This window comes from Lolium rigidum, chromosome 6 (assembly GCF_022539505.1).
Source record: "Lolium rigidum isolate FL_2022 chromosome 6, APGP_CSIRO_Lrig_0.1, whole genome shotgun sequence".
In the NCBI taxonomy this organism is placed as follows: Eukaryota; Viridiplantae; Streptophyta; class Magnoliopsida; order Poales; family Poaceae; genus Lolium; species Lolium rigidum.
This window is the reverse complement of record NC_061513.1, coordinates 314,348,981-314,376,538: the sequence shown is the minus strand read 5'-3', so window position 1 is coordinate 314,376,538 and position 27,558 is coordinate 314,348,981. Positions and strand designations below refer to the sequence as shown.

General features: G+C 42.9%; 3 protein-coding genes across 3 annotated transcripts; 2 read left to right on the top strand and 1 right to left on the bottom strand.

Annotated features, from left to right (window-relative positions):
• Positions 1-12,260: 12,260 nt before the first annotated feature.
• Positions 12,261-14,934, top strand: LOC124666909 (RING-box protein 1a-like). The gene is made up of 5 exons (XM_047204241.1): positions 12,261-12,453; positions 12,529-12,579; positions 12,664-12,723; positions 14,535-14,606; positions 14,691-14,934. The coding sequence occupies exons 1-5, from the start codon at positions 12,297-12,299 to the stop codon at positions 14,726-14,728; spliced, it is 378 nt and encodes a 125-aa protein (XP_047060197.1). The 5' UTR covers positions 12,261-12,296; the 3' UTR covers positions 14,729-14,934.
• Positions 14,935-16,161: 1,227 nt separating this feature from the next.
• Positions 16,162-20,297, top strand: LOC124661508. The gene is made up of 6 exons (XM_047199376.1): positions 16,162-16,642; positions 16,726-17,866; positions 17,920-17,935; positions 19,425-19,514; positions 19,647-19,746; positions 20,059-20,297. The coding sequence occupies exons 2-6, from the start codon at positions 17,860-17,862 to the stop codon at positions 20,191-20,193; spliced, it is 348 nt and encodes a 115-aa protein (XP_047055332.1). The 5' UTR covers positions 16,162-16,642; positions 16,726-17,859; the 3' UTR covers positions 20,194-20,297.
• Positions 20,298-21,301: 1,004 nt separating this feature from the next.
• LOC124659071 (1-deoxy-D-xylulose 5-phosphate reductoisomerase, chloroplastic) lies at positions 21,302-26,391 on the bottom strand (the record flags this gene model as incomplete). The annotated part of the gene is given in 12 exon segments (XM_047197024.1): positions 21,302-21,815; positions 22,472-22,618; positions 22,726-22,847; positions 23,148-23,252; positions 23,340-23,451; positions 23,534-23,601; positions 23,823-23,972; positions 24,383-24,445; positions 24,527-24,652; positions 24,763-24,849; positions 25,049-25,230; positions 26,289-26,391. Coding segments are annotated over 12 exon segments (1,425 nt in total). The 3' UTR covers positions 21,302-21,646.
• Between the last annotated feature and the right edge of the window lie 1,167 nt (positions 26,392-27,558).

Below are 27,558 nucleotides of genomic sequence, written 5' to 3'. Positions count from 1 at the left end.
ATCCCAAAGCTATAACTTTGTTAGCTTCAAAACTAAATTTAGCTAAATTGTGAGCTACCCTATTAGAATCGCTAGGACAGTATTTAAAAGAAACAGATCCTATTCTTTGAGCAAAACAGTCCATTAAAATAATTGTACTTGGAATCCAAATATCTCCCTCTCCATTGCAAGCTTCCACCAAAGCCATGTTATCTGATTCGACTATTGTTGGTGAGCACTTTATTCTCTCGAGTAATTTTAGCCCCCTCTTTAACGACAAAGCTTCCACTGTAGATACATCCAACATATTAGTCAATGGACACGCTCCTCCCGCCATCGCTAAACCCTTTGAATCTCAGATCATTGCCGCCACCGCACCAACACCTGAGGGGAAGAAACAAGCATCAACATTCATTTTATAAGACCTTGGTGGAGGTTTCGTCCATCCGTTTTCCTTCGGAACTGTCACATGCGATGACACCCCATAATTTGCTGTGATTGCCTGGATTGAGAAAACCGAATTTTTAACCGGAGCCACAGTTTCTCCCTTTACTACTTCCCGACGTTGCCACCAAATATACCAACCAGCAACTAGAATTGTTTCCTTTAGGCCTAACAGACCAATAACTTGATTGTTCTTCAAAGGACCTCTCAGAATTTCTTCCAACACTACTTATCCAGAGTGGTCAATATCACAAGCAGTTTTTATATAATCTTCTAGACCCAGCTCCTTCCAGACCTCCTTAGCACGCTTACAAGTAAACATCAGGTGTTTTATTGTAGGATAACGTAGCATAGAAAACAAAAATTTTCCTACCGCAAACACGCAATCCAAGCCAAGATGCAATCTAGAAGACGGTAGCAACGAGGGGGTATCGAGTCTCACCCTTGAAGAGATTCCAAAGCCTACAAGATGAGGCTCTTGTTGCTGCGGTAGACGTTCACTTGCCGCTTGCAAAAGCGCGTAGAAGATCTTGATCACGATCGGTTCCGGCGCCACGAACGGGCAGCACCTCCGTACTCGGTCACACGTTCGGTTGTTGATGAAGACGACGTCCACCTCCCCGTTCCGGCGGGCAGCGGAAGTAGTAGCTCCTCTTGAATCCGACAGCACGACGGCGTGGTGTCGGTGGCGGTGTAGAAGTCCGGCGGAGCTTCGCTAAACTACGCGGACTATATGGAGGAGAAGGGGGCGGCTAGGGTTCGGGAGGGGTGGCCGGCCACACTATGGGGGGCGGCCAGCTTGTGGTCTTGGGGTGGCCGGCCCCCTCCCCTTGGCCCCTCATTATATAGGTGGAACCCCAAGAGGTGGTGTCCAAGTCTTCGAATAAGACCCGAACCAAAACCTTCCATAGGAGGGGGCAATCCTAGCCCAACTAGGACTCCCACCCAAAGGTGGGATTCCCACCTCCCATGTGGGGGTGGCCGGCCCCCTAAGGGGAGTCCACTTGGGACTCCTCCCCCACTAGGGTTGGCCGGCCATGGAGGTGGAGTCCCTTGTGGACTCCACCTTCCTTGGTGGTTTCTTCCGGACTTTTCTAGAACCTTCTAGAACCTTCCATAGAACCTTCCGCGACATTTTATTCACATAAAATGACATCCTATATATGAATCTTATTCTCCGGACCATTCCGGAACTCCTCGTGATGTCCGGGATCATATCCGGGACTTCGAACAAATATTCGAACTCCATTCCATAATTCAAGTACTACCATTTCAACATCCAACTTTAAGTGTGTCACCCTACGGTTCGAGAACTATGCGGACATGGTTGAGTACTCACTCCGACCAATAACCAATAGCGGGATCCGGAGATCCATAATGGCTCCCACATATTCAACGATGACTTTAGTGATCGAATGAACCATTCACATACATTACCAATTCCCTTTGTCTCGCGATATTTTTACTTGTCCGAGGTTTGATCTTCGGTATCACTCTATACCTTGTTCAACCTCGTCTCCCGACAAGTACTCTTTACTCGTACCGTGGTATGTGGTCTCTTATGAACTTATTCATATGCTTGCAAGACATTAGACGACATTCCACCGAGAGGGCCCGGAGTATATCTATCCGTCATCGGGATGGACAAATCCCACTCGTTGATCCATATGCCTCAACTCATACTTTCCGGATACTTAATCCCACCTTTATAGCCACCCATTTACGCGAGTGGTGTTTGGTGTAATCAAAGTACCTTTCCGGTATAAGTGATTTATATGATCTCATGGTTATAAGGACTAGGTAACTATGTATCGAAAGCTTATAGCAAATAACTAAATGACGAGATCTTATGCTACGCTTAATTGGGTGTGTCCATTACATCATTCATACAATGATATAACCTTGTTATTAATAACATCCAATGTTCATGATTATGAAACTAATCATCCATTAATCAACAAGCTAGTTTAAGAGGCATACTAGGGACTTCTTGTTTGTCTACATATCACACATGTACTAATGTTTCGGTTAATACAATTCTAGCATGATATATAAACATTTATCATAAACATAGAGATATAAATAATAACTACTTTTATTATTGCCTCTAGGGCATATCTCCTTCAATCTCCCACTTGCACTAGAGTCAATAATCTAGATTACATTGTAATATACCTAACACCCATGGCATTCGGTGTTGGTCATGCTTTGCCCTAGGGAGAGCTTTAGTCAACGGATCCGCTACATTCGGATCGGTGTGTACTTTGCAAATCTTTACTTCTCCATCTTCGATGTACTCGCGAATCGAGTGGTAACGCAGCTTGATATGCTTCAGCCTCTTGTGTGACCTTGGCTCTTGTGCATTGGCGATGGCACCCATGTTATCACAAGTAAATGATTAATGGGTCCAATGCACTAGGAACCACACCGAGCTCTACAATGAACCTCTTCATCCATACCGCTTCGATGAAGCCTCCGAAGCCGCTATGTACTCCGATTCTCGTTGAAGACTTCGCCACCGTGCACTCGCTTCGAGCTTGCCCAGCTCTATCGCAGCACCATTCAATATAAACACGTACCCGCATTGTGACTTAGAGTCATCGGGATCGGTGTTCCAACTTGCATCGGTGTAACTTGTTACAACGAGCTCTTGGTCACCTCCATAACAAAGAAACATATCCTTAGTTCTTTTCAAGTACTTCGAGATATTCTTGACCGCTGTCCAGTGTTCCATTCCCGGATCACTTTGATATCTCGCTAGTCAAACTAACAGCATGCGCTATATCCGGTCTTGTACATAGCATGGCATACATAATAGAGCCTACTCGCCGAAGCATAGGGGATTTGATTCATCCTTTCTCTTTCTTCTCGCCGTAGCCGGTCCTTGAGTCTTACTCAAGACCTTGCCCGGTAACATAGGTAAAAACCCTTTCTTACTTTCGTCCATTCTAAACTTCTTTAGAATCTTGTCCAGGTATGTACTCTGTGATAGCCCTATTAGGCGTCTTGATCTATCTCTATAAATCTTGATGCCTAATATATATGATGCTTCACCAAGGTCTTTCATTGAAAAACTGTTATTCAAATAACCTTTTACACTCGCTTAATAGTTCTATATCATTCCCAATCAATAATATGTCATCTACATATAATATCGGGAATGCTACTGAGCTCCCACTCACTTTCTTGTAAATACGGGCCTCTCCATGACACCGTATAAACCCGAAGTCTTTGATCACCTTATCAAAGCGTCGGTTCCAACTTCTCGATGCTTGCTTCGGTCCATAGATTGAACGCTGAAGTTTGCATACTTTGTCGGCATTTTTAGGATCGACAAAACCTTTGGGTTGTACCATATACAACTCTTCCTCAATGTCTCCATTAAGGAACGCCGTTTTGACATCCATCTCGCCAAATCTCATAATCGAAAAATGCAGCTATTGCTAACAAAATCCTCACGGATTTTAGCTTCGCTACGGGTGAGAAAGTCTCATCGTAGTCAATACCTTGAATTTGTCGGAAACCCTTTGCGACAAGTCGAGCTTTATAGACGAGTAATATTACCATCAGCATCTGTTTTTCTCTTGAAGATCCATTTATTCTCGACGACCTTTCGGCTATCGAGTAAGTCTACCAAAGTCCATACTTTGTTATCATACATGGATCCCATTTCGGATTTCATGGCCTCTTGCCATTTGTTGGAATCTCGGGCTCATCATCGCTTCTTCATACGTCGCAGGGTCCTCATCATTGTTATCCACAATCATGACATTTAGACAAGGATCATACCAATCGGAGTGGCACGTTCCCTTGTCGATCCGCGAGGTTCGGTAGTTTCCTCGTTCGAAGTTTCATGATCATTATCATTAGCTTCCTCTCGTTGCCGGTGTAGGCGGTACAGGTACATCTTCCGGCATCGCGCTACTCCGATCAACGAGTATAGATTCATTAATCTCATCGAGTTCTACTTTTCTTCCGAGTCACTTCTTTAGTGAGAAATTCTTTCTCAAGAAAGGTTCCGTTCTTAGCAACAAAGATTTTGCCTTCGGATCCGTGATAGAAAGTGTACCCTATAGTTTCCTTAGGGTATCCTATGAAGACGCATTTCTCCGCTTTGGGTTCTAGCTTGTCTCGGTTGTAACTTTTTTACATAGGCTTCGCAACCCCAAACTTTAAGGAACGACAGACTTAGGTTTCTTATTAAACCATAATTCATACGGTGTCGTTTCTACGGATTTTGATGGTGCTCTATTTAAAGTGAATGCAGATCTGTCTCTAATGCATAACTCCAAAATGATAACGGCAAATCAGTAAGAGACATCATAGAACGAACCATATCTAAGAGAGTTCGATTACGACGTTCGGACACACCGTTTCGTTGTGGTGTTCCCGGCGGTGTCAATTGTGAAAGTATTCCGCATTTCTTTAAATGCATGCCAAACTCATAACTCGGATATTCACCTCCGCGATCGGATCGTAGAAATTTAATCTTCTTGTTACGTTGATTTTCTACTTCATTTTGGAATTCCTTAAACTTCTCAAAAGTTTCGGATTTATGTTTCATGAAATAGATATACCCATATCTACTCGGATCATCCGTGAAGGTTAGAACATAACGATAACCACCGCGCGATGCTACACTCATTGGTCCGCACACATCGGTATGTATGATTTCCAATAAGTCGGTAGCTCGCTCCATCATTCCGGAAAATGGAGTCTTAGTCATTTTTCCCATTAGACATGCTTCGCATCTATCAAGTGACTCAAAGTCAAGTGATTCAAGTAATCCATCGGTATGGAGTTTCTTCATGCGTTTCACTCCAATATGACCAAGACGACGAGTGCCACATATAAGTAGAATTATCATTAAGTTTAATTCGCTTAGCATCAATGTTATGTATATGCGTATCACTACTATCGAGATCTAACGAAATAAGCCATTCTTTTGTGGTGCTCGACCATAAAAGATATTATTCATAAAAATAGAACAACCATTATTCTCGGACTTGAATGAATAACCGTCTTGCATTAAACAAGATCCGGATATAATGTTCATGCTCAACGCAGGTACATAATAACAATTATTTAGGCTTAAAACTAATCCCGAAGGTAGATGTAGAGGAAGTGTGCCGACTGCGATCACATTGACCTTGGATCCGTTTCCAACGCGCATCGTCACTTCATCTTTCAGCGAGTTGTCGTTTATTCTTTAGTTCTCGTTTCGAGTTACAAATATGAGCAACCGAACCAGATATCAAATACCCGAGTACTAGAACGAGAACTAGTGAGATAAACATCTATAACATGTATATCGGATATACCTTCTTTCTTCTTCTTGACAAGGCCGCTCTTCGGATCCGCCAAATACTTGGAGCAATTACGCTTCCAGTTGTCCCTTCTCCTTGCGGTAATAACACTCGAGCATCGGGCTTAGGGCCGTTCTTAGGTTTCATAGGAGGCGTGGCAGCTTTCTTGCCACCCTTCTTGAATTTTCCCTTAGACTTGCCCTCGTTTCTTGAAACCGGTGGTCTTGTTGACCATCAACACTTGGTGCTCTTTCTTGATCTCAATCTCAGCAGCTTTTAGCATGCCAAAGAGTTCGGGTAACTCCTTGTTCATGTTCCGCATATTGTAGTTCATCACAAAGTTCTTGTAACTTGGTGGCGGTGATTGAAGGACACGATTAATCCCCGATCCGTTAGGAATCACTATTCCCAAGTCACCGAGTTTCTTCGCATGCCCGGTCATGGCGAGCATGTGCTCACTAATGGAGCTGCCTTCTTCCATCATACAATTTGAAGAAATGTTTCGATGCTTCATAGCATTCCACGGCCGCATGAGTCTCAAAAATAGCTTTCAGCTCATTCATCAACTCATGAGGATCGTGGTGCTCAAAACGTTTTTGAAGATCGGATTCCGGATCGCACGGGATGGCACACCGAACTTGAGAGTACCGAGTTTTCCGAGTCTCGTAAACAGCTTTTACTTCATCGGTTTCGGTTTCGCAGGAGGGTCACCTAGCGGTGCATCAAGCACATATTGCAGATTTCCGCCAGAGAGGAAGATCCTCACATGACGGAACCAGATCGGTGAAGTTGCTACCGTTGCTCTTAAGCTTTTCTTTCTCTAGGAACTGGTTAAAATTGATTGAGGACGCCATCTCTACAACATATATTTGCAATAGTTTAGACTAAGTTTATGACAAATTGAGTTCAAATTTTAATTCAACATAATTAAAAATCTAGGTGAACTCCCACTCAAAACAATATCCCTCGCATTGTCTTAGTGATCACACGAACCAAATCCATCGCACCTCAAATCGATCATCACGAGAAAAGGTGTAATTTCAATGGCGAACACTCAAAGTGTTCATCATATCAATCATATGATTCATGCTCTACCTTTCGGTATCACGTGTTCCGAGACCATGTCCGTACATGCTAGGCTCGTCAAGGCCACCTTAGTATCCGCATGTGCAAAAGCTGTCTTGCACCCGTTGTAAGTACTTATCGAATCTATCACACCCGATCATCACGAGATGCTTCGAAACGATAAGACTTGATAACGGTGCTACTAAGGATGAACACTTTATTATCTTGAGATTTTAGTGAGGGATCATCTTATAATGCTACCGTCGCGATCTAAGCAAAATAAGATGCATAAAAGGATTAACATCACATGCAGTTCATATGTGATATGATATGGCCCTTTTGTCTTTGCGCCTTTGATCTTCATCTCCAAAGCACGGACATGATCTCCATCATCTTCGGGCATGATCTCCATCATCGTCGGCGAAGCACCAAGGTCAATGGCGCCGTCTTCATGATTGTCCTCCATGTAGCAACTATTACAACTACTTTGAAATACTACTCAACATGAAATTTAAAGACAACCATAAGGCTCTCGCCGGTTGCCACAATACAATAATGATCATCTCATACATATTCATCATCACATTATGGCCATATCACATCACCAAACCCTGCAAAAACAAGTTAGACGCTCTCTAATTTGGTTTGCATATTTTACGTGGTTTAGGGTTTTCGATATAGATCTAATCTACCTACGAACATGAACCACAACGTTGATACTAATGTTGTCAATAGAAGAGTAAATTGAATCTTTACTATAGTAGGAGAGACGAGACACCCGCAAAGCCTCTTATGCAATACAAGTTGCATGTCGAACGAGGAACAAGTCTCATGAACGCGGTCATGTAAAGTTAGTCCGAGCCGCTTCATCCCACTATGCCATAAAGATGCAAAGTACTCAACTAAAGATAACAAGAGCATCAACGCCCACAAACCATTGTGTTCTACTCGTGCAACCATCTATGCATAGACACGGCTCGATACCACTCGTAGGATAACGTAGCATAGAAAACAAAAATTTTCCTACCGCAAACACGCAATCCAAGCCAAGATGCAATCTAGAAGACGGTAGCAACGAGGGGTATCGAGTCTCACCCTTGAAGAGATTCCAAAGCCTACAAGATGAGGCTCTTGTTGCTGCGGTAGACGTTCACTTGCCGCTTGCAAAAGCGCGTAGAAGATCTTGATCACGATCGGTTCCGGCGCCACGAACGGGCGGCACCTCCGTACTCGGTCACACGTTCGGTTGTTGATGAAGACGACGTCCACCTCCCCGTTCCGGCGGGCAGCGGAAGTAGTAGCTCCTCTTGAATCCGACAGCACGACGGCGTGGTGTCGGTGGCGGTGTAGAAGTCCGGCGGAGCTTCGCTAAACTACGCGGACTATATGGAGGAGAAGGGGGCGGCTAGGGTTCGGGAGGGGTGGCCGGCCACACTATGGGGGCGGCCAGCTTGTGGTCTTGGGGTGGCCGGCCCCCTCCCTTGGCCCCTCATTATATAGGTGGAACCCCAAGAGGTGGTGTCCAAGTCTTCGAATAAGACCCGAACCAAAACCTTCCATAGGAGGGGCAATCCTAGCCCAACTAGGACTCCCACCCAAAGGTGGGATTCCCACCTCCCATGTGGGGGTGGCCGGCCCCCTAAGGGGAGTCCACTTGGGACTCCTCCCCCACTAGGGTTGGTCGGCCATGGAGGTGGAGTCCCTTGTGGACTCCACCTTCCTTGGTGGTTTCTTCCGGACTTTTCTAGAACCTTCTAGAACCTTCCATAGAACCTTCCGCGACATTTTATTCACATAAAATGACATCCTATATATGAATCTTATTCTCCGGACCATTCCGGAACTCCTCGTGATGTCCGGGATCATATCCGGGACTTCGAACAAATATTCGAACTCCATTCCATAATTCAAGTACTACCATTTCAACATCCAACTTTAAGTGTGTCACCCTACGGTTCGAGAACTATGCGGACATGGTTGAGTACTCACTCCGACCAATAACCAATAGCGGGATCCGGAGATCCATAATGGCTCCCACATATTCAACGATGACTTTAGTGATCGAATGAACCATTCACATACATTACCAATTCCCTTTGTCTCGCGATATTTTTACTTGTCCGAGGTTTGATCTTCGGTATCACTCTATACCTTGTTCAACCTCGTCTCCCGACAAGTACTCTTTACTCGTACCGTGGTATGTGGTCTCTTATGAACTTATTCATATGCTTGCAAGACATTAGACGACATTCCACCGAGAGGGCCCGGAGTATATCTATCCGTCATCGGGATGGACAAATCCCACTGTTGATCCATATGCCTCAACTCATACTTTCCGGATACTTAATCCCACCTTTATAGCCACCCATTTACGCAGTGGTGTTTGGTGTAATCAAAGTACCTTTCCGGTATAAGTGATTTATATGATCTCATGGTTATAAGGACTAGGTAACTATGTATTGAAAGCTTATAGCAAATAACTAAATGACGAGATCTTATGCTACGCTTAATTGGGTGTGTCCATTACATCATTCATACAATGATATAACCTTGTTATTAATAACATCCAATGTTCATGATTATGAAACTAATCATCCATTAATCAACAAGCTAGTTTAAGAGGCATACTAGGGACTTCTTGTTTGTCTACATATCACACATGTACTAATGTTTCGGTTAATACAATTCTAGCATGATATATAAACATTTATCATAAACATAGAGATATAAATAATAACTACTTTTATTATTGCCTCTAGGGCATATCTCCTTCATTTATGTCTTCACATCCAGAATTACAAATAGGACACTGGGCAGAAACTGTAATATGTCTGTTAGCTAAAATCCCTCTTCCCGGAACCAAACCATGGAGAGCTTTCCATCCAATTTTTTTTAAAATTTTGGCAGGAACATTTAGACTCCAAAGAGTACTCCACACATGATTGATCACTTCAGTACCTTGCCCATCAGCTCTTCTCATTCTCGTCCCAATTTGATGTTCCCATTCAGAGTAGTAGACTGATCGTACCGAAAACATATAATTTTTTGACTTATTCCAAGCAATGAAGTCATTCTCCAGATTTTGGTTTAAAGGAATTCTTAAGATCTGCTGTACATCAAAAGGATTGAAAATAGATTTAATTAACTCCTCATCCCATGTACCATTCATTGGATTAATCAATTCATCAACAGTTCTCAAAATGCACTGGCCTCCGTCCGTCACCACCTTGCGAGATGCACTAGTAGGGATCCAGTGATCAGTCCAGATATTAATTTTTGTGCCGTCACCAACCCTCCATATATGACCCCGTTTGAAAGTTTTGAGCCCCTCCAAGATGCTTTGCCACGTGAATGAAGAACCCTTTTTTGGTCCAACTTTCAAAAGGTCACCAGTGGGATAATATTTAGCCTTAGTACTCTGGCACATAAAGATTCAGGGCTAGATAAGAGCCTCCAAGATTGATTTTCTAACATTGCTCGATTGAAAGAGTATAGGTAACTAAAACCCATACCACCCTCCTTCTTTGGAATGCACATTCTCCACCACGCACACCAATGCATCTTCTTTTATATTTCTGTATCCTCCCACCAAAACCCAGCAATAGCATCAATCAACTCCTTCTTAGTTTCCTTAGTTTGCCATAAGAGTCCCAATCGCTAGCTATTTCTGCATTTTTTTTTTGCGAATAGGACACTCGTATTAAAAAAAAATCGAACAGTACAAAGCAAAGCAGCCTAAGAAAAATGAAAATTACAACGAGTTCCTTGAGAAGCCCTTCATCTTCAACCTCCAGCCCGTGTCGACGGCGCGCCGCCACTCCTCCCTGAGTCGGCTTGATGTTATTGGTTGCAGATGGGAAGTCGCCGACCGGATCGAAAAGGCCACATCCGTCCCGAAGACGAAGAAGCTGAATGAACTATCGATGAAGCTTCTTGACGATCCGAAGATCCCCACAACGACACGGAATCCTCAAAGACCACACCAGACCCACAAGCGTCTCGACGTTGCCGTCAAGATGGGGTTGAAGCCGGTGAGACATTATTGCACGAGGCGCCGCCACCACCACGTGAGGGCCACCCCTACAAACAAAAGACCTAAAGACGGAAAAACTGGGAACACAAAGCCCCACCCCCACCCCCCACCCCCCAACGAGAGTCGCGATTCGCCGCACCTCCATGGCCTGAAGGACACAGTAGCGACCGCCGACAGGAGGAAGAGGAACCCTAAGTCGCCTGAGGATCCCCTCACGAGCGAAGGGGTACGGGTTCCAACGGACGTATTTCTGCCTCTTTTATCATGGTCTTCCTTGTCCGTAAAGAGAAGAGTTGTAATTGTACCTTTTCTCTTTTTACGGTTGTTTGATAAAGACAAATCAGCCAACTATAGCTACATGCAGCTACAAAAAAAAACCGTCTTACATTTTTTTTATATGAATGTTGCATTTCTACACAATACATCCAATGGGTTTTGCTAATCCGTTCAATATTGCATGAAACATATGTAATATTAGTGCAATATCTCTATAAGATATGCATAGAAATTACTTGGCACACTTTACATCACACATGTAGAAAAACACAATGCCGTATGTAATGTCAGAGAATGTTGACCTCCACTATCATTGAGCTCGCGCCGCCGAGCTCGCCGGTGACAAATTGAACTCGCCGAAGCAATATCCAGCCATCTTAGAGCCATCCTTCGTGGGGCCCGCTTGTGAAGGCGCCCTCGAAGCCATGCAGAGGAGGAGTAGGGTTGTGCAGGCAGTGGCGAATCCAGTCCATTTTGCCAGGGTGGGCCATACCTAACTTTGGTTGGGATTTTCTTATTTTCTATACAAGACATATAGGCTTGCCAAATCTTAGGGTGGCCCCACCTATTGGCTCCACCACTGTGTGCAGGGGGAGGAGATAACGACTGAAGAAGGCGCCAGAAGGGAGATGTGGAGGAGGGCAGCAAGCACGTACTAGCCCCTTGAAGCCCAATTTCGCCTCCAAGGTGCTCCACCCATGCTCATGGTGTGGAGGTATTGCCACCCTCCGATCTTTTCAAGCATGGGCGGATGGAAGATGCCAGCTTGCCACAAGGGAACTAGTGGTTTGCTCCACATCATTATGCTCCTTTTCTACGAACGTGGTAAGCCAACTTATATTACACGATAATATAGTTTTAGCGATTAGCGACTCTAGTTTTAATTTTTTTCTAGAAGGGATGTATCTATATAAATTAGAGGAGCTTTTTTTTGGATAGAAGTAGTAGTTCGCTTCAAATCAAAACAGATTTATATACTTGTGTTAAGAGTCCAAAAGAAAATCTACCCAAATTTCATACGTACCTTTATTTATTTTGCAGGAACCCTAATTGCATAGTTATACGAACACATCGGGCGTGAAATAGACGGACACGCCGCACAGAGCCCATAAAATCCACGGCCCTGGGCTCGGTGAGAAACCCCACCGCAGATCAAATCCCCTAACCCAGACTCGATCGGCCGCCGAGACGAGATGTCCGCCATGGAGACCGACGCCCCCGACGTGAAGCCGCCGGTCGCCCCCGCCCCCGCCGCCGAGGGCTCCTCCGCCGCCGGGCCCTCCTCCTCCCGCAAGCCCACCAAGCGCTTCGAGATCAAGAAGTGGAACGCCGTCGCCCTCTGGGCGTGGGGTACGCGCGCAAATCCGACCGCCCGTCAATCCCTAACCCTAGTTCTCGGTCCAGTCTGATGATCTTTTTTGACAGATATCGTGGTCGACAACTGCGCCATCTGCCGCAACCACATCATGGATCTATGTAAGCTCGGTTCCTTTTCTGGGTACTGTTTTCGGGTTGGCGATCTGTGATTAGGGTTTCATCGAGTTGATTCGTTGGCTGCAGGCATCGAGTGCCAGGCGAACCAGGCCAGCGCCACCAGCGAGGAGTGCACCGTCGCGTGGGGTACGATTCCGGCCACTCTAATCTCATCTGTCACCTGATTTTTTTATGCTTCGTGTGCTATGTCTGCGTCTGTGTTATCTTTATCCGCTATATACTACTACCACACTATTTGTGCTTTGTAGAAGCTTGTGTTATAGCGTGGATGCTTGATTAGCGTTTGGTGCTTAATGGCCCCAGATTACACATAAGTAGCACTAATTAATGGTAATAAAAGGGATTGCTAGCATACACCAACACCAAGGGCCTCGGGTGGCAAGACCAGACTCCGCATTGCACATTGGTTCCTGATAATATAATCTTCTAAGAAGCCTGATTGTTGTCTATTGTATAGGTGCTTGAAAAGATATCATGTATGTGAAGTGAATAGAACACAGTATCCATCTCTTCTTACCCTTCCTGTTGCAAACTGATACACCAATTTTGACCATTATGTTTGAGCCCTGAGCAACCATGAGGCCCTGTGCTGTTCTCTCAAAATATAGACTTACTGATAATCTCAAATAAACTATAATTTCTCTCACATAAACTATAATTTCATTCTGTGGAGAGGCGGGAACTTACCAGCTGTCCTTTGACCTTTTCATGATATTTCCTTGTACTATTATTCTAGTTCATATTTAGCTTGTGACTATGGATTAGTGTTGTTCTTGTTAGTGAAACATGATTGCAACCTCTTCTTCGGTCAAGTTACAGTTGTTTAGTGCCTCTGTTTCTGATGAGCTCGTTATGTTCAGCTGTGCACTCCCTTATGGAAAATGAATCTTCTGTGATTTTCTTGACTGTAGCTTAAACAATGATTAAACACTCAAGTCAAAGTTGTATCCCCTCAGCCACTGCCTCTGAGTGTCTGTTCGTAGATTTGTTTTCTTTCTGAAAGGAATCTTGTGGGTATGACTATAGTAAGGTGTTCCTTGAATTTTGATTGGATAATTACTTAATTAGCATTAACTCAAGGAACAACCTTATTCTACTGATAAGCTCATCATGTACTGTATAATTCCACTCCCTTAAAACATAGGATAGCAGGTAACATAAATGCAAAGAGGACATGATGCTAAATTGCATGTTTACCTGTTGTAGAAGCATTAGTATCAGGTTTGCATCCTAAACTATTATATCATCTTCCTAAGGTATGCTAGTTATATTAATGTCTTGTATTCCCTCTGTCCACAAAAAAGTGACACAGATGTGTCTAGCATATCTAGCAAAATCCGAGTTACTTATGTGTGGATGGAGTTATGTGTGGATGGAGGGAATATCATACCTGTTCATATCCATATTCTTCATGTAACTTGCCTACCCTGATATAACCTCTTATTATAAAAATTTAGCCTGATATAACCACTTATTATAGAAATTTAGTTTACCCATATGTGCAACTGGAAATAAGATACTGATGGTGGATTGAGAGACAAAACACTAGGTAATCGCACGAATGGCTCCAGAATCGGTTTGTCATGTGTTTGCCCTTGCAAATTTATAGACCTTGACTTGATGACTGACTCTGCACTCGTTGATGGACACATGACATGATTGGTAGTAGGCCCAGAACATAAATATTCTAGAATGTCCTGATTGAGTCGCTAATTGGTGCTCTAGTTAATTGCAACATTTGATATTTGATATTGTCGAGATATTTTTTTTTGGGGATAGGTGTAAGGCTGCTATTTCGCAAGGTTAACTCTTTCCTTTGTAAACAAATTTAATATAATAGCTTTATTCAAACTATGTTCTATTGGAAACTGAATTTAACCTAGCAAATTATTTGTTCTTAGCTTCACTGGACCTAACATGATGTCCTCTTGTTACAGGTGTCTGCAATCATGCTTTCCACTTCCACTGCATCAGCAGGTGGCTCAAGACTCGCCAAGTGTGCCCATTAGGTAACATCACTTCCCGTCTACAGTAAGCTTATCTTGTTGCCATCTTTGTACTGACCAACATATCCTCTCCGTTCTATCTTGCAGACAACAGCGAATGGGAATTCCAGAAATATGGCCACTAGACCCACCCTCCGCTTCTTGACTACTGCTGCATTGGAAGCTCAGGCCTATCTTATCTCAAACATCGCTGTCTTCAGCTACTTTAGAACATTTGCATCTACATTCATCCTTATCAACGGTCTGCACTTGTGTGATGATTTTGTATAAAGGATCTGTGTACTCGACTGTCAATTCTATCGTATTAATGGATTTCCTCATTTGCCTGTGATGTGTTACCATTTCCTAAGTTGGCGCTTTTGGATGTTATACAATCTTTTTGGGCTTGTCAGGATAAGGAATCTATGTTGGGAATGTCGCATGGGCCAGTTAACTTTTGAGTAGATATGTTTAGGGCATGCCCAATGCACTGCCCTAGAGCTACTGCCTCACACCTTTAACTAGGTTCGGGTGGTCCAAAGTAGGTTCGGATGAGGAGGCAGCCTCCTCTTCAAGAAGTGGGATCTTAAGTCCAAAAAGCATGCTTTTTGGAGAGAGAAGGAGATACATAGTGTCATATTTGTGGGGTTCCTTCTCTCTTTTTTCTGACTAAAGTTGTAGCTTCCATTGGAGAGATAAAATTAACCATGTTGCTTCTGACAACTTTTTACATGGAGCAGCTAGTTGTGTATGCCACCATTGCTCATGCCCTTAGCGTGGTATTATTATGCAAGGTATCAGATTCTGGCAATGCTTTTGATGTGCCACAAAAAGTTGCATGGCTTCTCCTGGAATTCAGATGGAATGTCTCAGGGTGGTTTTATGTTTCTTTTTGTCGGTGATTAGTGAAGAAAGTGTCGGTGCTTTATCTTCATTGCAACGATGAGGAGAATGTTTTGTGTGGGTCGGTTATCTTTGTGTGTTGATATGCTTTGTGTGGTTTTATATGCAAGGTATGTGATCCTGGTGAGTGCTTTTGATGTATTCTCTCTGTCTCAAATCAAGTGACTTAGATTTATCTTAATTCACATGTATATGGATGCGTTTTAGTGTGTAGATACGTGCAACTATAGACAAATCCGGGTCAGCTAATTTGGGACGGAGTATATATAACTTAACTATATCAAAGCTGACCCCTTTTGCTAAAATTTTAGCCATTTAGGTCATTTGGGTACTGTTGGTGCTACCTTCTCCTCCAATCAAAACTCAACACGTCATCATATTTTACTGTAGATAGCATCCTACTACGGTGGATTGACTGCTGCCTTCCTTTTCCTCTTGCGTGTCAATTTCTTGAGTACCGGCGCATCCCGGTTGCCTCCAGTTAAGTGTCCGGTAATACTGGATTTATACAAATTCCCTTCTCTCCCGTGTCCCTTCCATCGCCGGTCTTCCGGTTTCATCAGTTCCTAGCGTGACACGTCCAAGCGGTCGATGTCCCACCATCTGCAACCAGAGAACTCCAGGTCTCTATCGCCAATTCGCGACTAGATGAAAAGGAGGAGCCGACTACTCTCCTCCGAACGTCCCCATGGCTGCATCGCCGCCGCTCACATCCTTCCATGGGGTTCGGCGCCCTCCTCTCTCCCTGGCTCATCTTCCTCCTTGGGCAGCTAGCGGCATGGAGGAGAAGTTGGCGACCTCATCTCCTTCATGAGGTGCCTGGTGACGTGGGCGAGCTCTGTGCCCTCTTCTCCCTCTCGAGGTGGTCGGCGATGCGGTGGAGGAGCTCGATATCCCCCTTCCCCTACCGGGCGGTATGGCTACCGGCGGATCTGACGCGCCCAGATGTATTTACCCTAGCTCCCTGGCGATCCCTCGCTCTCTCTCTCTCTCTCCCAGACGCGGTGGCGAACATGGCGTGTAGGACGAGAGGGAGTTGCCTCTCGCCGGCAGTTCACAGCGCACCGTGTGCCGGCCAGGGAGGTGCTCCCGTACCCTTCGGCGGTGGCCAGGCTGAAGGAAGTCGGCCTCTCGCTGCTCACATACGGCCTGCTCAAGTAAGCGAACGCCCACCCTCCTGCTTGCCACTCCTCCGCCTCAGATTACATTTGGTCCCTGACAAAATTGTTTCTGTATGCAGGTTGGATGTGTTTAAGGGGTCAGGGTGAGAAGGGGACGTATTGCCTGGCCCGATTCCCATCTCTCGAATTTAGATGGATGCATATATGCATATTATAAGGCTGCACTATTTCCTGCTGTTTGTTTTGATTCGTTTTATTGTTCCTTCTTCTCATGAAGCCGTCTGTTGCTGTTGGTATTCTGGTGGTACATGCGTCATGTTATATTATTTGACTCGTGGTTAAATAGAGAACCAAAATAAGTAACTGCTTCGTATGCAAATAAAGAATTGCCAGGCTTACTAAGCGATTTTATCTCTGATTTCCCTAACCAGATTTCATTAGCATTGCCTTTGTACATTTTAAATTTTCCTAGAAGTACTTGCTCCTTAATTGCACCATGGTATGGTCAATCTACACAAGAATAAGTCTCAGTTTGTTTCCTCTTTTGTATGCCAGCACTGATTGCACAAGAGTTACTCTAGGAAACCAATTGCGCCTTTGGTTCTGTAAATGTTCATCCCAAATCTTGGTTGATTAAGCAAATTCTTGCAAAGTTTGGTGCTATGTCAATCCCTTAGCTTAACATCATTTTCATTATTAATGTCCGTACCAGTAGTCGTGCTTGAAATGTGCAATGATTTAACATGTGATGCTCACGTGCCTTTATCCTGGTGTAGTACATTGGAACCCATAGAAACATGAGCTTAATTTTGTTTTGCATGATTGTAGGTCATATGTCACATGTTTCAATCAAGTACCGAATTCTCCTGCTGTTTTTTTTTCATTCTGAAAATCTAGCTTTTATCATGTCAAATTCAGTATTCATAGCATTGATGGCATCTCATGTTTCAGTCAAGTGCACCAAATTCTCCTGTGATTTCCCTTCTGAAATCTAGGTTCTAGCGGTTCTTCTTAAGTTATCATTTTCTTTGTGCATGGGAAAACTTCCCAACCTTCCAGCTCCTTATTTTTTGTGTGGTCTCTCTTACCTTGCAGATATTAGTCTCCTGTGTGGGTGGGCATTCAGTAACATGGCAGTTCGTATCGTCAATACAATCACAACCAAATTTAGTAAGGATACAGTGCTAACAAACTGATGGTCATACAGTTGGTTTGCAAGATTACGCCCACGATGAAATCAGCATCAGAGAGCTATGTACGTCTATATGCTTTTTCCCCCAAATTATTTCCATATAAGTTTTCTTTCAGATACATTGCACATGAATTTGGGTGAGTGGACATTATCTTTCTTTCCTAAATTGTGCTTGCATGACTGTTGTTTTCTTCCTTTGGCTGCAATCGCCCATGGCTTACATGTGTACGGTTACAAGTCGCATTGTCCAGTCAGCATCAGAGAGCTATGTACGTCTATATGCTTTTTCCCCCAAATTATTTCCATATAAGTTTTCTCTCAGATACATTGCACATGAATTTGGGTGAGTGGACACTATCTTTCTTTCCTAAATTGTGCTTGCATGACTGTTGTTTTCTTCCTTTGGCTGCAATCGCCCATGGATTACATGTGTACGGTTACAAGTCGCATTGTCCAGTGGCGTTTTAGTTGGGGATGGCATGCACAAATTTTGTGATCACTCATAGTGTGATTAGGTTCTGGCCATGTAGAAAGTGAGAGGACATAGACCCATAAATTACGGGAAAATACATAAACTGAAGAGGATTCAAGTGAAAATAAGGCTATTCACTCTTGGAATGATGATTGTTGATTGCTTTGTCTTGCTACACAACGACCTCCTCAATAACTCAATCTGCAAACTGAGACCATTATACTTATGTGGCTTTCATACTTACTGCCTTAGCTTTTCTCGCAATCAAATAGAGTTCAACATGATTCTTTTGTCACATATTTTCTGCACAATAGAAGGTCAGCTATATTAGATTACAAGGTGCCCAGTTACTTTCTTTTCTTTCTGCTTTTGATTTTATTTATTTGTTTACTCATGGGCTGCTGTGTCAGATTAGAAGGTTTAATTAGTTACCTTCCCCTGTATTATTCAATTTGTTTACTTACAAGCTGGCATTTTTTTAGGTGCATCTCTCTCACAGTTTTCACTTCAGTACAGCAGATATATGGCCTTGCTGATGGCTATTTTATTTAGAGGTGAGCTATGATTGAATGAATTGATTATAGATTTATTTAAGGACAGGGTCAAATAGAACATGTTGCTTGAATTTGGTTATAAGATATTCATTGATCTATATTATCATGTTTTTAATTTTTGATACTTTAGGCTTCACTAGATTCAACATTTTCTAACTATTATTAGCATAGACTTGGGAAGGATTATGCTCTAGAATCTAATAATTCTATGTAATATGTAAACTCACATATCATTTAGTTATGGTTTACTTACAAGACCCAAGGTATGACACTTTGTAAAGAAGATATTTAAAGTGGTATGAAAGTACATACATACTGATAATGAACATGTTTTTAAGCGGTAAATGCGCTATTGTTACTCTATGGGGAGAACATGCCAAGAGATTTTGTGCAGAAGCCCTTCATTTAGCCTCTAATGAATACAACGTGATTGTCCTATTTGTAGGACTGACTGTTGCCCAGTTTTGAGGTATCTGAATTTCAAATGGTTACAAACACAACTTATATTAGTTGGTCTTGCTATTTATGTATCACGCCACTTATAGTATCACATGAATCTTGGCTTTCAAAAACACTCCTGTAACATGTTGGCACTTATAGTATCACAAGAATCTTCGCTTTCAAAAGCACTTCTGTAACATGTTGGGGCGTCAACATACCAATTCCTGAGATGGACATTCTACTTGAGAGGTAAAGAATATATTATATATTACAACTTAGTTGTTCCCAAATAAAATTTGCATCTCAATCTCTGCAAGTATAGCATACAGCCTATTTAATCTGCAAACTCTGATATAATTTGCATACTTCGATTTGTTTTAGTCTCCGCATCATTATGTGGCAATGCCCGGGTAGTACAAAGAAGGAACCAATTGAAACAACTCTTTATGCTTTGGCCATAGAGCCCATAGAGACTCTTGTGGTAAGTACTTCAATATAGTTATTATGGTGTACAAAATGAAATTACTAGGCTACCCTCCTATATTAATGCCTAAGTAAAATCAACACAACTATGACCTACAGGAGGTAGCAACAGAAATTGAAAATAGAGGTCAGAGAGGTAAACAATCCACACGATTGGTGGTTTTGTTCATGTAAGCGTTGTCGGAAGAGACAATTTCAGATGGAAATACCAATAGATGTCATAGCTGTTCAAAAACAGAAGTATCACATAGATAAACACATGTTCTATTCATGTTGCGTATATTCATACAAATATGAACTGTCCATGCAGGTACAGTCTTTCAGTCACGTTGAACTGAACAATGGGAACAAGACAGTGTTTGGCCCACTCATGTTCCTGGGTGACAACATGATTTCTTTCACAAGCAAAGATGCAATTCTGCTTGTGGAAATCACCAAAGGTTGAGCCGACTTCGCCCCTTCTACAATTACCAATACAGTAGGCAAAACATGTGTTGTTGTCGCTGAAGTCATAGGAAGCTCTCGATGCCAAAAATGTAATTCCCTTTAATATCTCAAAACCACAGGGCCAACAGAGCCATCCTCCAGTCACTTTTTTACCCTCCCGTGTAAAAGCTTATCAGTGTAACCTATGTATCTTCTCTCATGTATCACCCTTTATTGTACTTGCTCCTACGTGTAACTTCGCCTCGAACAGGAACCATATGTAAACAAACCAATTCCTCTATGATATAAATGCTTTGTCTCTCATATATCAGCCTTCCTCTTCATGTGATAAATTCCATCAACACGGGCGCGGCGTGCGCCGCGCCGCCTACTTCCTAGTAGTATTAAAAGTTGCATGGTTTCTCCTTGAATTCAGTTTGAGTGTCTCAGGGCGGTTGTATTGTCAGGGATTAAGTCACATAAGTGTCAGTGTTTTATCTCCATTACAATCTTGTCAGTGTAATGTGGATGATGACGTGGAGAGCAAAATAGAAGGTCGCCCAGTGAAAAATCTTCCGTCGTTTGCTCAAGATTAACAAAAAAAGAGTGATACATCGAATACTGCAGTGATCCGTTTGATTCACTCTTTCAAAATCTTTTATCGCTTGATTCATCAAAATTTACATCGAATACTCATGACCTATTCATGCAAAGACATGATTTACATTTAGGAACACCTAAGAGCATCTTCAGTCGTGTCCCTCAAAAAACGTCTGGCACGAATGATTTGGGGTATGTTTGGGACCGCGCCGGACAAAAAGAGACTAAAAATCTATACAAAAAAGAGATCCTTCCCAGCCACGTCCCTCAAACGGTATCCGGATGTATGCATTTTAATAGAGGGGACCATCCCATGTGGGAAAAGTAGATAAGAGAAAGTGTGGAAAAAGAGTGACATGTGGGGAGTAGGAACTGCATGCATTCGGGACGCTGTTTTGTGTCCGGCGTCCCTGGTAGACTCTGCAGGAACGCCGGACATAAAATGAGGCGCTATTTAGCTTTCGGGGACATGGGGACGCAACTGGAACGCGTTTTTCTCCATTTCTTGTCCTGGAGATGCTCTAAGATTCACAAAATGACTGCAGGGATCCGTTTGATTCATACTCTTTCAAATCTTTTATCGATTGATCCATCAAAATTTACATGGAATACTCATGACTTATTCATGCAAAGACATGATTTACATTTAGTAAGGCAACCTATGCGTGCCCTGTTGATAAATCGTGATCTAAGCTTCCCAATGACCCATTTTTTTTTTTACCAAAGGCCAGGGAGTAATGTACATCTTCTGTGCCCACCTACTCATAATTCATCATCTTCTAGACCTGCTGGACACCATGGTCATGGTGGTAGCTACGCAAGCTAGGTTCTGGTGAGAACTGTGTAAATGTCCTGCATTCCAAATGGGGGCCTTATGCAAGCACTGGGCTCCGACCAGAGGATGCCTGCAAGCTTGCTGTGTACCTCCTCGCCCACTGGTCGTAATGTATGATCTCCTCCAGCGATGGGCTGGTCACTAGCTCGTTGCGATGCGCGTCACAGGTGAGCTCCACCACCTTGAAGATGTCCAGGTAGCTGATCCTGCAAAGACAGTAGAGGGAGAGAGATGATGACTTGTTTTTATGTCAATGTATGTAACAATTCAGATAACAGGCGGCTAAGATGCATCTTTGGAATGAAATAGTAGTGGGAACTGGGAAGAAAAATATCTACTAATGAATATCGTTGTTTGCTCTATGTTGATTTCATCTCTAAACTTTGGAGCAGCATGCTGCTACATGAAGTGATGAAATACTGTCAGCCATTTACTATGTTTTTTCAGGCAGAAAAGATAATGCCTAACTGGTACCTACCGGGAACCAGTATGGCACTTCCACCTTCTGATGGCTACAGTATGGAACAAGCAACAACAGGTAGGTCCTACTTAAGCTACTCTATGTCAACCGGTTACGGAATCAAGATTCTGTATTGCTATTATAATTCAGAATGCATAGGTTATGTCACAAAGTGCTTGAGAATATCAGCTTTAAGGACACACGTTCTCCTCTCAACTCAAACTTCAAAAGCACAAGAGATGCACAGGTACTTTGGTTGGTATCAAAGAACGCTGCTGTCAGCAGAACAGACACGGAGAACATAGTTGCGTAAACAAAATCAGAACATGGCATCCACTATGAAATACTTTGTCTAAAAGTGAAGAGGAAAAATAAGATGATAACATGTAGAAAGAATCATACTTTTCGTCGATGAACAGCTCCACGGCCTTCTCATTAGCAGCACTCAGAACTCCTGTCATGGTGCCCCCAGCTCTCCCAGCCGCGTATGCAAGTTCCACTGATGGATATTTCACATGGTCAGGAGCTTTGAATGTCAGTGAGCCCAGCCTGCATTATCCAATTACAGTTAGCCCATCAAGTAAGCTTGAAATTCTCAGATGTTATTCCTGAACATAAATATTGATGGCAATATCAGTTAGGGGAAGTGCTTGTACTTGCAAAGATCCAGCCGGGGCCAAGTCACCTCAGAGCAATACACTCTGTCTGGCCAAGATAAGGTGTACAGGATTGGTAACCGCATATCTGGCCATCCCAGCTGAGCCAGGACAGATGAATCCTGAGGAAGTAGAACTTCATGAATAATTGGATAACACTGAGCCGCAGATTCTTACTGAAACAACTTGACATATAATAATATATAGAGCTTTGTTTTTTTAAATAAAAATTTATAGAGGATCTCAGAAGAATATAGACCTCCGATTCTACTCAGATGGTCCAATGCACAAAAACAGTACTACTAGTGAAAGCGAGAATAAATAATATGCACGACATCAGAATTATGTGTGCATGTATTACAATGTGCTTAAGAATACGCTTCTTAGAAGAAAAGAACATACAACCAATGTGTAGGACGCACCTGGGTTTCAATCATGGAGTGTATGATAGACTGTGGGTGAATTACAATCTCAATGTCATCATATTCAGCACCAAACAAATAATGTGCTTCAATTACTTCTAACCCCTGCAAGAATCGAGTTACCACTTTAGTGTTCAGTACAAATATGCTAAAAATTGAACTTCAAAATATAAAATGAGGAATTCTAAGCACCTTGTTGAACAAAGTAGCAGAATCTACTGTGATTTTCTTCCCCATACTCCAGTTTGGGTGCTTCAAAGCATCGGCAACTTTTACATCTTTCAGCTTCTCAACTGGCCAGTCCCTGACATCATCAAATGGTATAAGATGGAGTTTCATGCTTCCAGAAGGGAAACATATATAATACATATGGCAACAGACTTTACCTGAAAGCACCACCAGATGCAGTGAGAATAACGCGACGAAGTGATCCTTCAGACAAGCCTTGTATGCACTAGGATAGGAGCAGCAAACTTAAATTCACCATATGGCACTAACAACAAATAGACCACAACAGCATAAATCGTACTGACACATTGTTACAAGTTTCACAGATAAAGCCACCATTCTATTGTAGTTTGTTCCAACCTACTCAGCCTAACTATCCCAACCTTATGTACAATAAACTTGCCTCATGGTGAAAAATAGCAACCAGCAGTTGCTTATAATATGTACCTGAAATATTGCGGAGTGCTCGGAATCAGCAGGAAGTATTTTCACATTGTGCTTGTGGGCAAGAGGAAGCACAAAAGGACCACCTGCAATAAGTGTCTCTTTGTTCGCCAATGCTATATCTTTGCCAGCTTCAATTGCTGCAACTGTGGGCTGACAAAACAAAGAAAATATATGTATTGCAGTAAGTTACGTTGTGCCAGACTTGGTGGATATTTTAGTAGGCATCATAGTAACTTCAGAAAGCATGTACTTCTGATTTGTCTGCATCTAATTTACTTAGATGCAACCAAAGTGGAGGATAAGGTAGTGTTTTCAGAAAGTTCCATGATAATATAAGATATTAATCGGTCTAAAAGCAGCGCCACTGACGCAGCATGATGGGCCTACTGATATGCAGTATCATAAAAGGAACCATGGACCAAGGTTCTAAAATAGTAAGAATAGGATATCGGTCACCACTACGGCACTATCAATTAGGTTGTTGCATATCTATTTTTTTTTATGCATCAACACTTTTTAAAAGAAAGGACAGAAAATGCAATATAGAAAACATAAATCACCTTCAGTCCTGCACAGCCTACTATGCCGGTAACAACTGTAGCTGCATCTGGGTGGCGGGCAACCTATTATTGAAGGTTGGATATCTGTCAAATTTAATGCAAAACATTGATTCCTTACACATAGGATCAGACAAAAGGTCTTACCTCTATGACACCTTGCTCCCCAGGAATAATTTCTGGCATCTCATCACAATCAGCTAAGGCTTCCTTTAGTTCATTAAGTAATGACTCATTTCTTACGGCAACCAGATTTGGTTTGAACCTTCTCACCTGATAAATTCGACAGTAACTTGCATCCAGTTAATACAACAACTAAATACATATTGTCGATCACGAACTTTAAAATGGTGTAAATTAATAGTACCAAAAGATAATTTTACCTGATCAGCAAGAAGGGTCACATTGGAGCCAGCGGCGAGAGCAACAACTCGGAATTTATCAGGATTCTCCGCAACTATGTCCAACGTCTTTTAGATATGCAAACATAATTGGAGAAACTGTTACCAGAGATAAACATGCCAACTATATTCGCAAATTTAAGCCAACCACATCTTCCAAACAAATTAAAAAAATTCTCGATGTCTCAACAATCAATATTATCTGAACATCTAACATCAAAACGGGGCGGATTAAAAACTTCCATGCGTCCTATCATAGTCAGTGTACCTGTGTCCCTATGGAGCCAGTTGAACCAACAATCGAGATTGGCTTCGGGCCATCCCATGTCTTCCTCCCAGGTTCAGCAACAGCTCGACCAGGCCAGGCCGGTGGCGGGCCCTGTTGCATTGAACAGCAGGTCCTTCTCAGTGAGGCTGCTCTCTTGTCCCTCCTTTGAAATGTGAAGTCCACTACAATGAGCACAAGTCAAATTAAGATAAGGAAACAGCTGATAATTTTTTTTGACTAGAGTTAGGCCATACAGTGGCAAGAAAGAAAGCTGCAATATGTTGAAAAAAAACTGGACAAATTCAACTCCTGAGTTATTGCACCATTATGTTCTGTTCGTACAGCACTTCCTGTTAGCCTAGAAGCAAAGCCACAGACAGCAGTACGAATTCCTGACCTGAATAATATCATATCGCTAGAAAGTAGAAGCTGGAATGGAATCTAGGCAGAATATATTCCAGGAACATTAATAGATATTCCCAGGGCCTGAATTAGCAAACGGCAAGATGATATCTCAGAATTTGATGCAGCCAGTTGATTGCAAAAGAGGCGATTCTGGACAGGTAGGTATTACAGTTGCCAACTGCCGAAAGAAAAGCTTGCATCGAATTCTGAAGTTTTGTTCCCCCTTTTTTTTTATCTCCAAGGAAGGAAGTAATTCTACTAACTTTCTACGGGGACCGGGCAAATCCCGCCTTTTAAAAGACGTCGAGATCAAATCAGTTGGAGGGCGTGCAACTTTACACTGACTATATTCTTGAGTTCCCATGCACTGTGAAAACGAAGAGCAGTCAGCAGAAACGGTTTGATGAAAAGCTCTATCAATTTTTCATCCTAACCCAATTTCAGTAACCCAAAAAGTCAGTGGTTGGAGACTAACAATACCGCGCAGTGAAATGGATGTGATAAATTAATAATCTTCATGAGCAAGCAGAGTAAGTGCATCATCATCTTTGCACCATCACTAAAAATCTAGTCTAGAAGTGCAGGTACCTCGTAACTGGCGATTGCTTAATGTCAAGTATTCTAACGTATACTTTTGAAATAAAAAAGCTTCATGCCTAATAGTATTAAATTCAGTAGAGAAATAAGAAGCAGCAAGAAGCCATAAAAAATGGCAGGAGATTAGCAAGAACAGGAAACTCCCCAGAGCAGGAACCAGAAAGAAACAAGAAACACTCACAACAGGAAAGAAAAAGAAAACAGGGTTACAGACGGAAGAGGAAGCTGAAGATCCAACCTTTGCGGTGGCGGAAAGAAGCTCCCCTGCTGCCGGAGTCGAGGAAGGAGGATGCTCCGGCGAGCTCCCCGGCGAAGGAGGCCTTGAGCGCCATCGCCGTCGTCTAGCCCTGCTCGTTGGCCGGAGACAATGGGCGTGGAGCGAGAGAGATGAGGGGTAGAGAGAGAGAGGTGTAGAGGGGATAGTGGAGGTGAAGGTGGGAGATGATGGATGATGAGTTATATAATCAGGGTGGAAAATTGTGTGGAGATAAGACGCGGAGGGCATCTGAGCCTCCTATGGACGCCAGTGCTACCGCCCGATACTCTGCCCTGCTCAGCTGAGACTGAGAGTTTCTTTAATTGCAGAGCCGGCCCGGCCACGTCAGTACGTCACTGGTGGAGAAGCGACTGCCGGCGAGGGGTCCGGCCGTCCACGTCATCACCATCATCATGTTTAAAGTGTTTAAAGCACGGTTGCTCTCGCAGAACAGCACATCTGCTGTACCTGTACAGACGTCCCACGGACACACACGTGCGCGTACAAGTTGGATCTGCGGGTGTGTACGTGTAGTTGACTGTGCTAAACTCAACAAATAATCTGAAAAACACTCATTTTATGTTCTACTATGTTCTAAGAGATTTTTTTTTAAGAATGAGAAAAGACACATCTAATAGTGCCGAAATACTCTTGGCAATTGTGAATTTGGATGTTCGGAACGATCTGCCTAATCCTGTCATAAACTCTACTATGATATGGCATGAACTAGTGACATAATACTAGTCTAAGCGGCTGGTATTTTTCCAAGAAATCTCTAGCCAACCTTTCCGCAAGAGGTTTCTCTTGACACCAATAAATTCTATTAATGGTAGAAGAAAACGATAGCTCACCGAAAAGATCTCGGACGACTCACCAAAGCACGAAAGCCGATTAGAAAATGGATTCCCATTTAAAGAGCGCCTAACCGCATGGATAAGCTCACATTAACCCGTCAATTTTGGATCCAATTCGAGATTTTCTTGGGAAGTGTCGGGAAAACCTTGACCCATGTTATTTTATGGGGTCATATATAGTATTTAGAGTTATTCTTCAAGGAGGCGGCGTCGAAGTTGCCTGATCTAGCTGATGAGAGATCTCGTGTTTCCGCCCAAGTACACACTTGTCTTGAGATAGTTATTGTCGGCAACCATTGAATTTGCTAACAACTTCTCGGTTGTCGAATCTCTATGATTACACTGGAGAAGACGCCGAAGATAGAGATGTTGACCTTGCTGCCCTTCTTTTGGTAACT

Coding starts and splice junctions, on each gene's coding strand:
- LOC124666909 (XM_047204241.1), top strand. CDS start 12,297: ATGTCCGCCATGGAGACCGACGCCCCCGACGTGAAGCCGCCGGTCGCC. Junction 12,454..12,528: donor CGTCGCCCTCTGGGCGTGGG/GTACGCGCGCAA, acceptor CTTTTTTGACAG/ATATCGTGGTCGACAACTGC. Junction 12,580..12,663: donor CAACCACATCATGGATCTAT/GTAAGCTCGGTT, acceptor CGTTGGCTGCAG/GCATCGAGTGCCAGGCGAAC.
- LOC124661508 (XM_047199376.1), top strand. Junction 19,515..19,646: donor ATGGACATTCTACTTGAGAG/GTAAAGAATATA, acceptor GATTTGTTTTAG/TCTCCGCATCATTATGTGGC. Junction 19,747..20,058: donor AGCCCATAGAGACTCTTGTG/GTAAGTACTTCA, acceptor CTGTCCATGCAG/GTACAGTCTTTCAGTCACGT.